The sequence below is a fragment of the Rattus norvegicus genome, chromosome 17 (genome assembly GCF_021556685.1).
Source record: "Rattus norvegicus strain SHRSP/BbbUtx chromosome 17, alternate assembly SHRSP_T2T, whole genome shotgun sequence".
Taxonomy (NCBI): Eukaryota; Metazoa; Chordata; class Mammalia; order Rodentia; family Muridae; genus Rattus; species Rattus norvegicus.
Genome location: NC_141550.1, coordinates 26,739,608 through 26,754,211, shown reverse-complemented (window position 1 = coordinate 26,754,211; position 14,604 = coordinate 26,739,608). Strand labels below are relative to the sequence as shown.

At 43.8% G+C, this 14,604-nt stretch overlaps 2 protein-coding genes and 1 long non-coding RNA gene across 18 annotated transcripts in view; 1 reads left to right on the top strand and 2 right to left on the bottom strand.

Moving 5' to 3' along the window:
* Ssr1 (signal sequence receptor subunit 1) overlaps positions 1 to 5,448 on the bottom strand; it is a 28,068-nt gene extending 22,620 nt beyond the window's left edge. For 3 of the 4 annotated variants that reach the window (XM_087591014.1, XM_087591015.1, XM_087591016.1), the window contains exons 1-3: positions 5,295 to 5,448; positions 3,381 to 3,493; positions 1,182 to 1,272 (exon numbers count right to left, since the gene is read on the bottom strand). In XM_087591014.1, coding sequence (XP_087447140.1) covers positions 1,182 to 1,272; positions 3,381 to 3,493; positions 5,295 to 5,373 — 283 coding nt within the window. In that variant the 5' untranslated portion in view covers positions 5,374 to 5,448. The remainder of the gene's footprint in view (positions 1 to 1,181; positions 1,273 to 3,380; positions 3,494 to 5,294) is intronic. The other variant, NM_001008891.3, reaches the window with a different exon arrangement.
* A 139-nt stretch (positions 5,449 to 5,587) lies between these two features.
* LOC120097850 (uncharacterized) lies at positions 5,588 to 11,357 on the top strand. Of its 2 annotated transcripts, XR_015641243.1 has the most exons (3): positions 5,588 to 5,738; positions 6,753 to 6,863; positions 10,413 to 11,357. It is a non-coding gene; the product is annotated as an uncharacterized LOC120097850 (long non-coding RNA). The 2 variants fall into 2 exon arrangements; XR_015641244.1 differs by lacking the exon at positions 6,753 to 6,863.
* Cage1 (cancer antigen 1) overlaps positions 10,992 to 14,604 on the bottom strand; it is a 38,259-nt gene continuing 34,646 nt past the window's right edge. For all 12 annotated transcript variants that reach the window (XM_087590532.1, XM_087590534.1, XM_087590537.1 and 9 more), the window contains 2 exons: positions 12,739 to 12,807; positions 10,992 to 11,113 (listed from right to left, as the gene is read on the bottom strand). In XM_087590532.1, coding sequence (XP_087446658.1) covers positions 11,029 to 11,113; positions 12,739 to 12,807 — 154 coding nt within the window. In that variant the 3' untranslated portion in view covers positions 10,992 to 11,028. The remainder of the gene's footprint in view (positions 11,114 to 12,738; positions 12,808 to 14,604) is intronic.

The window sequence follows — 14,604 nt, the reverse complement described above, 5'->3', positions numbered from 1 at the left end:
TATAGAACAGACATATCTGGGTTTGAATCCTGTCTCTGAAATCTACTTTAGGCTCTGGGTAACACTAGCACAAGTTTCTTAACCTCTGTAAACCCAAGATCAACAAAAACTATGCCCTCAGGGTTGGCTGGGATTAAATAAATACTGCAAAGTAGTAGAACAATGATATCCACAAAGCCCGCAATAAAGAAATGTACTCAGCAGTCAGGAGTCCTAACCTGAAGACTGGAAATGCTCCAAAGTCTAAACCTTTGTAGGCCAGCAAGATGCTACAAGTGGAAAAATCCAAGGCTGCAGTGATTAGATGTACATGAAATAAACAAACTCGTCTCCAAATAGCTCATTATTCTAAAACCCAAAAACAAAACAAAACAAACAACCACTTCTGGTCCCATGCATTTGGAGCAAGGAATATGCAAACTTAAGTTTCTTGTTTCTTTTTCAAATTAATGCTATGCTATAACCAAGGCCTGGTTATAGACATTTAGTATTTCCCTGACATTTAAACATTCAAATATACTCCCAAATTCCATGCATGTCTATAATCCCATCACTTGTGGGGCTGAGGCAGGAGGATCTTGAATTCAATGTCAACAAAACAAATTCCTTTTGACAGCTCGTATGAGTGTGAGTGCGGATGCACACATGTAAAGGACCACTCGTGGGAGTCAGTTCTCTCCTTCACTTGCTGAGGAAGGGCTCTCTTGTTTCTGCAGTGCTAGTCCATCCCAGGCTGGCTGCCTCATGTTCTCCATGAACCACCCTAACTAGCTTTTTCATGTGATTGCTGGCTCTTTAACAAAGTTCCAGGCATTGAGCACAAGTCCTCAAAACAAAACGACATTACTGACACAGCTTAGAAGACGTTTCAAGAATGACAGCTTTGGGGCTGGTTAAGATGGCAGAGTGGTAAAAGTACTGGCATGTAAGCCCAACAAACCCCAAGTTTATTCCCCAGAGCTCACAGGGGAAGGAGAGGCCTCCTGCAAGCTGTCCTCACGATCCCAGTGCCACTTGTAAACCCACATGCACACATCATGTTTTTAAAAGTATCTTTGAGAAGAATGTTTAGTTTCTACTACACCAAGTAGTATTTTTTTTTTCTCTTTAAAAACCAGCATTACTATACACATCAGTATTCACGTGTAAGACTGGAATTAAAATGAACCATTTTACATTACCTTCTCCTTTTACAAATAGAATGGTTGTGTCTGCACTCGGTGAAGCTTCTGGTTCACTAGACACATCTTCTTCTTCTTCTTTCTCTTCTGCCTAAGGGAGACAACATTAAATAAAGATTGGTGTGAGGGGCTGGGAATCACTGAATTCACTGGATTGTTTTGTTGGTTCTAGTCTGTAGTTCTTTCTTCTTTTTTTTTTTTAAGCAGAGAACATGAACACTGCCCCCTACTATCACAAGCTAAACAGTACAGTTTTCTGCACTGGAAGATTTTAAGAATTGGAACATCCTGAGTGCAGTGCATGAGCCTCTCCTTGAAAAAGCCACCTCCTGGATCACCGTACCTCCTACCTCAACCTCCAACTTTGGAAAAACTTAACAAGGGTGTATGTGTATGCACGCACCTCAAGACAACTCAGGACTCTGCCATAATCTCCCAATTCCTCCATGTCCTGACGACTGAGTGTAAGTGGCTAATGCAGAAATCTGGGGAGTAGTTACACCCAAAGCCCTCGCTCACCACCCCATAGGTAACTTCTGTAGCGGCTGTGGCTGTACAAGCTCACCTTCCTTCAACCGAGGATACGTCTACTTCCCGTTTCAGCTCATCCTGACCTTTTACTTTTGTAACAAGAAAAATGTGTACCAACTTCTTAAAAAGACCTAATTCTTCCCTTTTGGATCTCATTTCTCCACATGAGTACATTCCAGTGCCAGAAAGCTCAAGTAATTCAGAAAAATGATACAATCCACTATTATAATGTATGCTCAAATTTCAAAGCCCCGGACACCATCTCTAATCCTAAATACTCTAAATTATCTTACCCAAAGCACTACTCTGGTCAAATATTTACAACTATGAATGTACTGATCTAATCAAAGCTGTTCATGTACACAAATTAAGGGTCTTCTACTCAGAGGAAACACTGTGTGCCTATATGTCAAATCATTAACAACAACACAATCAACAACAGAGCAAGGCACCAGCTTAAGTGGCTGGTGTATCTATAACAATGAAAACAAACTTATTAAAAAAAAAAATTTATGGAGGACAGATGACAGTACTCCTGGCAGGAAATAATTACCAAATTAGCAGGAAGCATGCTGCAATGACCCTAATTTGAGCTTTTTTTTTTTTTTTTTTAACTTTCTGTGAATGGGTGTTTTGCCTTCATGGGTATCTATGGACCATATGCAAGTAGCATCCATGGAAGCTAGAACAGGGAACCTGTTCTAGAGTTACAGATGTTTGTGAGTAGCTCTGTGGGTGCAGGGGAAAAGAAACCAAATTCTCCTGGAGAGTGGTCAGCATCTGAACTGCTGAGCCATCATCTCTCCAGCTCTGAGCTAGGTACTTACTGTCATTATCAGAGCCCAAATTTCAGAGCTAACTGCTAAGCAATCCTCCCTAACCTTTACTTACACAAGGCGAGTTTTATCACCTGCTCTTCAACACCTGCTCCCTAAACACACACACACACATTACCCAAAAACTATCAGCTTTAAGAAGGCAGAGAAGGGGCTGGGGATTTAGCTCAGTGGTAGAGCGCTTACCTAGGAAGCACAAGGCCCTGGGTTCGGTCCCCAGCTCCGAAAAAAAAAAAAAAAAAAAAAAAAAAAAAAAAAGAAGGCAGAGAAAATAGCTCATCTGTTCAACCTAGTACCCAGAATAGTACTTTGCTACATGGTTGAGATGCCTGCCACCCCCAGAGGAGTCAATGGTAGGTTATAGGCACAAAAAAGAAAAGACAGAGCTGGGACGATAAACGCCACAGGCTCCATGTGTAATAGCTCAGGGTCTGGCCTCACTCTACTGTCTGTCTCTGTTCCCAATTTGGATGATCTTGACTTGTTCAGTGTATCTTGTCTCCCCAGTACTCCAGAAAACGCTTGTGCTCATGCTCAATGACTGTCCCTAGGCCAACTTGAACCCAGGCAGATAGCTCAGAGCACATACTGCTTTTGCAGAGAACCCATGTCTGAAAGGTTACAGCTGTTTGTAACTCCAGTTCCCCGTGATCCAACACCCCTGGCCTCCCCACACATTTGCTTTCACATCCAAGTACTATACAAAGACCTACCCATATATATAATTTATGAAATAATTAGCAAACTTGCTTATGAAAAGAACACATTCTTAGACACAATCTCTAGCTCAGAATATATCATATATATTCTATATATAGCATATAGCACTCACCAAGTCTGTGGGTTCGTCTTCTTCTACTTCAGCCTCATCATCCTCATCCTCGATTATTGGATCTTCTACGGTTTCTTCATCTTCTGTAAGATCTTGAGCCACAGCTAATGACCCTGAAGATAAAATAAAACATGAACAGTTGACCTTTATCATTGTCTTTAAACACCAGGTCTAGACAAGAAAATGTCCTACCTATTGTAATACTGTTTCCTGGTCAGATGAACAATGGCATTGCACAAAAATGTTTACATTTTTTACTAGTACTCTTAACTACTGCATGATAATTTTAATGGAAATTTTTTTTAATATTAAAAGACACAAAAAAACAGGGCAGGCCACAAGCCTAACCATGTGAATTTGATTCTTGGAATGCACCCTGCAAATTGTCTTCTATCCTTTGCATATACTCTGCAAAACAAACAGACAGAGAGACAGACAAATGCACACACTAAATATAATAAAATTAAATAGTGGTAGCTTCGTGGTTAGTAGCAAAGAAAAAATCCAATTATTTTTGAACATGACTTCAAGCATATTTTCAGACATTTAAAATATCAAATAAAGGAAAATCATAATGCTAAGTTATAAATCAGACTTCTTGACAAAACTTTCTCAACAAATCACACTATATCACTCTCAGGCAAAACGCTAAAAAGTCCTTTAAAGTTCAAGTAGTTCTTATTACCACTTCTTGGAGAGCGATGATGTGGCAATTCAGTAGGAAGGAAAATGTGGGGAGAGCCACATGTGCAATGCCCAAGAGAAAACAGTTATCTTTAAGACCATGCATTTTTTTTAAAAAATCTTTTTACTTTCCTGAGTTAAAACAGTTCATTCATAGTTTACAGGTCATTTTCAAAAGCCAATGTAAAAAAACAAAGGAAGAAAACCCCAAAGGGTCTACGGTTGTAGCGAGCATGCCTTCCATGCCTTGCATGCTGGAAGCCCTGGGCTCATCCCCACCTCTTCATCCACGGGGTATGGTGACAGACACCTGAAACCCAGCACTCCAGAGGTACAAGCACACGGATCCTAAGTTCAAGGACACTCTAGCTAAAGCCACGGACTTCCAACATGAGACTACTCGGGCTACCTACATGAGACTGTCCCAACATCTGTCTTGTGTCCCCACCACTCCCAGCCAAAATCCGTAACAGTCATAATTCAGTCATAAAAGTCATTAAGTAGAAACCAATCACTTCTGTTTGCTTGGCTGAGGAGCTCATGAACATGGGTCGTTATTTCTCATGCCCTGGGCCACAGAAACTTTGAGAAAGAAAGGAATTCTGGTGACCACTCAAACTAGTTGTTTTTATAAATTAACAAAATCAAAGTTCCTGACATGACGGGCAAGGGAGGAAAAGTTTCTACGTTTTTACATTCTGCCAAGTTTTTATCCCAGATTAATCGTTGGAAAGAAGAAATTCATAAAAGCTCGAAGTGACTTTTTCCCAGCATATTTCCAACCAGCAAAAAACTGGCTGGAAAAGGGAGAGGGGAAAAATTACAAAAGGAGGAAACCATCCGGTAGAAGACTCTTCGGTAGCGGCTGACAAGCAGCAGGAGGAAGGGCAGTTTTGGACACTAAGCCTTGCGGTCCACACAGACCGTGATAGGCAAGCGAGGGGACCGAGCGAAGGTGTTACACGGCGCCGCGATAGAGAATCGGCAGAGGGCGAATGAATGGAGGCGCGCCGGCGTGGGGCTAGCGACACGTCAGCGCAGAAGCTGGGGACCGACAGCCCCCGGCGAGCGCGGGCGGAGAAGCGAGGCCGGTCCTGGCGTAGGTCCCGCGGTCTGGGCCCGCGCTCGCAGAGGGCGCCGAGCTGCGGGGGAGTCCTGGGGGTCAGCACGGCCCTCGAGAACCGGGCCGAGGGGCGGCCGTGGTGCCCAGCCCAGCCCCGCGCCCCTCACCTCCGGGGCCGCCTCGTAGCAGCACGGCGGCGGGGAAGGCCAGCAGGAAAAGCAGCAGCAGGCGGGGGAGGAGTCTCATGGTGCGGCCGGTCAGCGTCCAGTGCGCGTCCGCTAGGGCTCTCGGCGGCTCTTGGCGGTAATGGCGTTACTCTTCATCCGGGCCGCGCAGGAGGGGCGGGGCACGCACGCGCGCCACCCGTCGCCCCTCCCCGCTACCGTCGACGTGGCCTCTAGGAGCCCAGGGGCGGGGCCTGCGGTCCGCGCGGTCACGTGGCCGGCGGGGGCGGGGTCCCGGTTCCCGCGAGAGCCTAGTCGCGCAGGCCTACCCCTTCCAGATGCTTAGCATCAACAGCGGTTACTTTGAGAGCCCGGGGACCATAAACTTCCTGCTTGTGTGCCAATTGAAAGACAGAAAGGAAAGGATGTGGGTAACAACAAGATGTCGTAAGTGATTCCTTCCTCACATTGTAACCCCAGCGTTTGAGAGATCGAGGCAGGAGGATTGCAGCGAGTTGGAGAGCAGTCTGGGCTGTGTCTGAGTTTGGGCAAGTCTAAACTACAGTTAACACCTTGTCTCAAAACAAAGCAGATAAAAAGGGAAACACTACCCAGACTAGAAACCCCTTCTTTTCGGAATTCTGGAGTTGTATTCTCTTAAATTCTTCTCTCTCCCTCCGTGTCTCTGTCTCTCTGTCTCTCTCTGTCTCCCCCCTGCCCCCCACCCCGTACATAATTGCCAGTGCACACAGATGTAGAGGTCAGTCAGAGGACTACTTCTGACGAATTAATTCTCTCCTTCCACGTTTAGGTGGGTTCTAGGCTTGAACTGTGATCATTAGGTTTGCACCACAACCATCTGCTAGGCTCAGTTCTGTAATTTTCTTAACCCAGACTCAGAAATCACCTAGCACCTTTCTGCAGCTTCTATACCAAAGATCTCACTTCTAGTATATTTCTGTCAACTTCTACTGGCCAGTGTGAAACACTCAGGTTGTAGCTGCTGGGCTGAGAACCTCCAGACACAATCCTGTCTCAGGGACTGTCTTAGTTATTTTTCTGTAGCTGTGAAGGGACACAGTTACCAAGGCAACTTATAAATGCAAATGTTTGATTTATAGGCTTGTTCAGTCTCAGAAGGTGAGTTCATGACCATAACGTCAGAGTGAATGGGCAGGCCTGGTTCTAGCATGGTATCTTATGTGTTCAGCCAAAAAGGACAAGCCAGAGAGGTAACTCCACTGGTGTGGGCTTTTGAAACCTCCAAGCCCACACCCAACAGTGCACCTTCTTACATATGTACTTCCCAAGCATTTCCATGCTTCAAGCATTCAAACATGAGCCTACTGGGGCCGTCCTCCTTCAAACTGCTACAGAGGCTAAGCAGCTCTCCTCGGAACTGTTGGAGTTGACTGAAGTGGAAGTCACAGCTTACCTCCTCAACTTAATTAACCCCAACAGGTTCAGATCGGCTGAACACGTGTCCTGAGAACAGGTGAAAGGGAATGTCTACAAGCTCCGTGAACATTAAGGACCCAGAAGTGCCATCACCTGAAGTCAGACCTCAGAAAGGTGACAGTGGATCTGTACCTTCCCCTCGGTTACAGTCCCTGTCAGTGTCTTGGGCCAGGAGACACCACCAGGTTAAATACAAGGCTTTTGGATTTCTGACAGGGTTGGACTAGTTATAGTCTCATAAGCAAACTTAAGTTATTTAGCACTGAGAGATATGATATATATTTGCAAGCATGCTTTTCAGATGGTAATGCAAACTAAAATCAGAATATAGTCCAGGTATAGAATTGTACGCTGTTTAAGTTAGGGTAGATGGTAAAATACTTTATCTAGTTGACAAATGTAATGGACTGGATACTAATTATACAATCATACCTTGTAATTTACATAATTGTTAAGGTTATGCTCAATTTATGTCTAAGAGGTTTTTTTTTTTAATTTGGACAGAAAAGGTGAAATGTTAGGGATTAGTTCTAATGCTTTGAATTAATCTAGCCTTCAAAATTGGGAATCTGCATGTCCAAATGCTAAAGGTCCTTGTCCCCAGTTGGTTTTTGATGGAACAATAAAGAGGCAATGGTTAATGGCTGGGCAGATAGAGTGAGGCGGGACTTTGAGATTGGCTCCTGCTAGGAACCAAGAGAGAGGAAGGAGGCAGAGATTGCCATGATGGGGAAGAAGAAAGACCAGACCTAAAGGCCCATTGACATGTGAGAATCAGGGAAAGTGACCACACAGGCTACTTTCCCAATTGTGTCTGGGGTAGCAGAGATGAAATATATATTTTAAAAGATGTTACCTGAAGACTACCAGAGGAGAGCGTTTGCTATCAGTAGGAAGAAAGCCCAGCCATTTAGCTAGTCACAGCATATCAAAAGTTCTTTCATGTGGCAAAGAGCAGAGAAGAGTTAAATGTTTTTTCTGTATACCTCTAGAAAGGAAAAAACTCCATGGGAAAAGGGAACAGAAAACAAGGCTGTCCTGGCCAGTTCCTCAATTGGCAGGAATGCTTCCATTCCTTCTCCAGCCCACACTTCAAAAAGAGCATGGGCAAGCAGTCACAGATTGATCACCACAAAACCCACCACTTAATCTGCCTCTGTCCCCTCAGGCTCTGCCCTCCTTTCTCTCACAGTAAAATGTTTATAGGCCAATCAAAAGCCAGTCATCCTTTGCAGTCTAGATGCCAGCCCCTGTGCTATGACATGGTTCTACAACGTCCCTCTCTACTCGCCACAGTGAATGGTGCTCAGTGTATCTCCTCATCAAAATACACTTTCCTCTAACCGCACCTCTCAAAACTGATGGCCCGGAGGCCTCTCCTCTCACAGTCTCATGTCGCTAACCATGAAGTGTCACTCTCAGTTCTCAGTGTAGTCCAACTAGGCTTGGATTTTAAATGGGTCATTAAAACCTGGCAAATCCAGTGCCACTCCTGTAAAACTTCCCCTCCCTCCAGGTGTAGAATCTCTTGTACTGTGTGGAAGAATCACTTGTCAATAAAAATGCTGTTGTCCTATTGGCTTAGGCAGGAAATAGGGAGGTAGACGTTCTGGTTCAGAGAGGGGATTCAAGGGGGTTGGGGATTTAGCTCAGCGGTAGAGCGCTTGCCTAGCGAGCGCAAGGCCCTGGGTTCGATCCCCAGCTCCGGAAAAAAAAAAAAGAAAAAAAGAAAAAAAAGAAAACAGAGAGGGGATTCAGAGGAAGAGACAAGCACAAACTTGGGGATCAAGTTTAAGCTTTCTAGATTGGTGGTTATTGTTCACGATCGTCCTCATCTTTTGCCACAGGAAGGGCCTGTCTTTCAAACCAGACTAGTGGCCATCTCGGGCCTACATGTGTTGTGCATGTTTGGCCTTCCTCTTTCAACCTGAAAATGCCCAGTCAGGGTTGAAGATCCTGCTCAGGAGCCCGGGTTTCTGTAAAGTCTTCCCAGAGTCCTCTCTTCCAGTCAGGGCTACCTCCTACCAGCTCCTCCACCTGCAGGACTATCACTCTGTCAGGGACTGTGAACAGTTCTTCATCTGACCTCTTATGCGCCATCATCCTTGTGTTCTCTGCCTCTTTTTCTTCACCTCCTCAGCATCTTACTCACAGCCTGCCACACAGTTTATCAAAACATCGAATGGTTCCTTAAAACATGGTTTACTGTGTACACAGTGTTCTGCCTGCATGCACGCCTTCATGCCAGAAGAGGGCATCAGATCCCATTACAGATGGTTGTGAGCCACCATGTGGTTGGTGGGAATTGAACTCAGGACCTCTGAGCCATCTCTCCAGCCCCATCTAATGATTCTTTCTCCCTTTAAGCAGTTTTCACTCTTAAGGTCTCTCTGGTGTAGCACTGGCTGTTCTGGATCTCACTCTGTAGACCAAGTTGGCCTCAGACTCACAGAGATCCACCTGTATCTGCTTCCTCAGGGCTGGGATCAAAGGTGTGCACCACCACACTCAGCTTCTATATAGATATTGATTAGATATAGATAGATATATAGATATATGAAGAAGCAAGAACTCCTTGGAGTGGGATGGTCTCCAAGGGAGAGAAATGTCCCATTTAATGTTTCTTAAAGGACTGGCTTATAAGCTGCCATCTCCTTGAGGCATGTACAGGGGTGGGGGTGGGGGCACTATTTGGAGGGTTGTCTTTTGAGATACCCTCCAGAGGTGAAAGCAGGGAAATGCTTCCTAGCAGACACCTCAACTCAGTGTTCTGCACAGGGTCCTGTCTTTGGACAGCCTGTGCTGGCTGGCTTTCTTTCCCTTGCTTCATCCCATCTGTGGGAAGATTCTAGACATAGCTGTCTCTTTAATAGCTTCCTCTGGCATGTTCCATTTTCCTAGAGGATCCCGGAAAGCCAGGGACATGAATTATAATGAAGGGGTCTCCTCACACTGGATCACCTCTCTGAAAAGAGACACTGCTAGGGCTGCAGCTCTTAGGCTGGTAGCAAGTTCTGTTCAATGTTTTTAAATGATTTTAAAAATAGTCTGATTTCTGTCTTTTTTTTACTGTTCATAAAGGGTTTTATTGCTGTGAAGAGACACCATGACTATGGCAACTCTTATAAAGGAAAAGATTTAATTGGGGCTGGCTTATAGTTTCAGAGGTTCAGTCCATTATCATCATAGTAGGAAGTATGGCTGCATGCAGGCAGACATGGTTCCAAAGAAGGAACTGAGAGTTCTACATCCTGAACTGAAGGCAACAGGAAAGAAACTGTGTGCCACACTGGGCATAGCTTGAGCATAGGAAACCTCAAAACCAGCCTCCACTGGGATACACTTTCAACAAGGCTACACCTCCCCATGGCCAAGCATTCAAACGTGTGAGTCTATGGGGGCCATTCATATTTAAATCACTACAATCACATACCTATGTTTCTTTAAGATGAATTATTGGATTGCTGAGCATGTCAATCTCAGGTGTCCCGGTGCTGGCTGGGCCTCCCCTGCTCCTTGCTCCTCACCCATCCAGAGCCCTCTAGGACATCCACCCAACCAGGTCATGAGACACCTTTCCCAAGACAGGGGTTGTCTGAACCCATGGGGGACCATTTTGTCCAAGTGCTCCATGACTCAAGCAAACACATTTTCTGTTTCCAGGCTCATAGAGGACCTGCTGCATAGAGTTCTCCCACAGGTACAAGTGTGATCACACGACTTGTTCAGCATGTCCTTTGGAACTCACATCACAGATACTCCCTCTTGTACCTGACTTAAATCAAGTGTAACCCTGACTTTGGTGAGATGAAATGATTTCTGCATTTCCACCGACAGAATATGTTGATTGACAGCTATGCTTCCAGCCTTGTTCGGAGATTTGACAAAGGGATGGAGTGGGGATAGGGTAAACAGGAGACCAAGCAGGAAATAACTTTAATAGGTCACGTTTGTTGAGCAAGCACAAGGACTGATTCACATTTCTAAAATCCACATTTTGAAAGAGTTGGGTAGTGCTTCACTCTTGTAGTCTTAGCACTATGGAGATGGAGACAGGAAGATGCCTGGGCCCACAGGCCAACCAGCCTAGCTTATTTGGTAAGTTCCAGGCCAGTGAGAGACCCTGGGTCCAAAAATGACATGATGACTCCTGGGGAGGAACACCTAAGTTTGTCCTCCACCTTAGATACTTAGCACACATGTACACAAGCGCACACACACACACAAATAAGTTAGCATAACTTCAGGAATGAATATTTAATCATGTACTATTGTCAGTTCACATGGAAATAGAACATTCTTTATGGTGGCCCTCAAGATGACTTATCAAGGTCATGGACTTTGGGTGATTATCTAATCTTGGTCTGTAAAAAAGAAGAAAAACGATGTAAAAATGGGGAGTAAAGTTTAAAATAGTGATTATGCTGAAAAAAACTTGTCATTATTTAGCATATTTGTCTCTTACTTTCAAAAACTTGTCATTTATATCAAACTATGGGACCGTAAAATGATAAAACACAGTGCGTGACCGTCCTCGGTGAGGACCGTCCTCGGTGAGGACCGTCCTTGATCCATGTGAATAAAATACTGTGTCACAGTCTCCTTATATTTAATGAGTTCCTAATTTATTTAGGTCAAGATTTATCTTTGAAATAAAACCTACAAAATCTTCTTGCACATATGAAACAAAATTTAGACATCTGAGGGTGGAGATGGTGGAGTGGCTGGCAGGGCTTGCTATTCTTACAGAGAACCAAAGTGGTTCCCAGCACCCACGTCAGGTGGCTCACCAGAGCCTGTAACTGCAGTTCCAAGCCTCTGGCCTCTGTGATCACCTACACTCGTGTACATACCCATAGACAGACACGTATCTACATGAACTAAAAACATATTTTAAAAAGACATCTGGGAGTACTTCTTACTCTGAGAGTTCAACTGTTTCCACTGCCAGAGACAAGTGGGTAGGTCAGAACAACACTTTTTAAAAAGATGTAGAGGAATTCTCAGGCTGGACTTCTGACTGGTACACTGAGGTCAGTAGGTCGGCCAAGACTTTAGAGTTATTCACAAATGTAGCCTGCAAGGGCTCTAGAGTTTTCACACAAAGAGGCTTACCAGCTGGGAGCACCTTGTGACCTCATTCCCTTGTTTCAAAATCAATAAATCCATATAGATAAGCCTCAAATTCAGTGCAAAAAATAAATGTGATAGGTAAACAAATGTCTTGACTGGTAAATGTGCAAAATTATATAAAAATAAATAATTTTAGAAATAAATCCCACGGTTTGTTTCTACAACTCAAGAGAAAAATTCATGCTGTTTTGGAAATTGAAACTCCTGAGCAGATTTAAACTGCTTTTGTAAGATTTTTGTGTTTGCAAGATGATCATATAAAATAGCTATGTTATTTTTTCTAGCTTTTCAACTTTAGTATGTGTTACTACTGAAGCTGGGACCCAACTGTTCTTACAGTCGACCCACAAGCTTGTGTATACACTACCATACATCACTGGGCTACATGACTGACAGAGACTCTTCTAAAAACAGAGTTCAAGGTTTCATGCAAATAGAGTCATTTCATAAGCATGTAGGAGTTAAGTGTTTTTATTGAAGACAACCACCTCGATCATAACCCTCGGAGAATCCTGCTTACAGGTTCTGAGAGGTCAGGCAGACTGGCCTTCTAATCCAGGCTCCACAGAAACCTGACAGTAATGAGGTAGGTGGGATGTGCCCATCATCTCAGAACTATACAGATCTTGCTAAACTTTGCAGGCTCGCCTCCAGGATAGCTAGGGGCTTTAAGTATGTGTGATGCTATGCAAGGCCTACAAGAAAAGTTTGATCAAGCAACTTTTTTCTACCAGGAAAGCATAAAATACTTTATATTTACCTTTTAATCTTAAATATAAGGGGAGGAAAATTAAATGTATTATTTACTACATGTACTTTAAAGACATTATTTTTTAAAACAGATTGGAAAACTTACCTTAGCCCTCTGGCTTTCTCTCTGGGCATTCTGATTAAATCTTCCAAATGTCTATTTCTTTCTTCCAAACTAAAGAAACAAACAACGGCATTTTACACAAAAATGGACTTTTTCTAGATGAGCATCTCGTAAATTCTTTGGAGACGTTGCTACTGTTCTATTACTGTGAAAAGACACCATGACCAATGCAACTTTTACAAAATAACCATTTAATTGGGAACATGTTTACAGTTTTACAGGGTGAGTCCATTATCAGGGCAGGAAGCAGGCAGGCATAGCACTGAAGCAGTAGGTTCCACCCCCAGTGACATATTTTCTCCAACAGGGCCAAATCTTCTACAAGACCAAACCTAATCCTTCCCAAACAGTTCCACTAAGCTCCACTAACAGTGAGCCAAGCCTTCAAACAGATGAGCCTATGAGAGTCTTTCTCATTCGAACCATCATAGAACCTGAGCATTTTTCTGGCAATTTTTATCTTTAGTCCTGGAACCTATAAAGAGAAAAATTAACCAAGTATTCTGAATTGCCTTCATATTCTCTTTCTTTTCAAACCTTTTTCCCGGGCTGGAGAGATGGCTCAGTGGTTAGAGCACTGACTGCTCTTCCAGGTCAATTCCCAGCACCCACATGGTGGCTCACAGCCATCTGTAATGGGATCCGATGCCCTCTGCTGGTGTGTCTGAAGACAGTGACAGTGTACTCATATACAATAAATAAATAAATATTTTTTAAAAAGAATAGGTAATAGCATAGCATGCCATTTAGCTATTTTTGTTTGTTTGCACAGTGTGTGCACTATAATATAGCCCTAGGGTAGTGTGTTAACAGAGCTCCTGATCTGGGACTGTGTTAGCACAGGAAAATGCTTGGCGGTGTCACAGCATGGTCACAACATTCTGTTGGCCTGCTAGAGATTTGCCTGTTTCTATTCTTATGCAGAAAGAGGGGGAGACAGAGACAGAGACAGAGACACAGAGAGAGACAGAGGCACAGAGAGATAGTGACAGAGACAGATGAGATCCAAGCAAAAGAGACCTTTAGAATCTCTAATAGACTCTTCAGGACACATAGTCAACATGCTAAAAAAAAAAAAGTTCAAAACAGTACTAAAAGTCACAAGGACAAAAGGCCAACACACCTACAAAGGCAAGCACAGTGCATCAAAACTCTAATTAGCAAAGAACAGAATGATTCAAAGGTAAACACAATATATCAAACCTCTCGAAGGAAGCCTGAAATCCAGAAAATGGAATGATACAGTTCAAGTCCTAGAAGCAAATTAACTTCCAAATAAGCTTGTTATGTCCAGAAAACTGTCTTCCAGAATGTTAGAGAAATATGGATATTTCAAGCACACACTAAAGCAACTCAAGACCACCAAGCCAGCATCGCAAAGGACTCTTAAGGAACCTTAAATAGAGAGGAGGACGAGTCTGAACAAGGAGCCCAGTAGACTCACAGCCCCTCAGACGGACAGGAGAGACAGACAAGAACAATTCAGTGAACCAGGAAACGACCAACCAAGTCACGGGAATCAGCACAGCTCTCAGGAATAACCCTAAGTGTGAGTGGCTTAAAGTCCCAACTAACCAATTAAGACACCTAATTGCTGCTCGGAGTAAAAGGGAAGATCCTAGTTTCTTTTTTTTTGGTTCTTTTTTTTGCAGAGCTGGGGACCAACCCAGGGCCTTGTGCTTCCTTGCGCTTCCTAGGCAAGCGCTCTACCGCTGAGCTAAATCCCCAACCCCAGTTTCTTTTGTCTCTAGGAAATCCATAATGGCAAAAACCAGTCCCAGACTGAAAGTGACAGATGGAAGTCATGTTACCAGGTAAATGGAAGTCAGAAAGCAGGCTGGCAGGGCT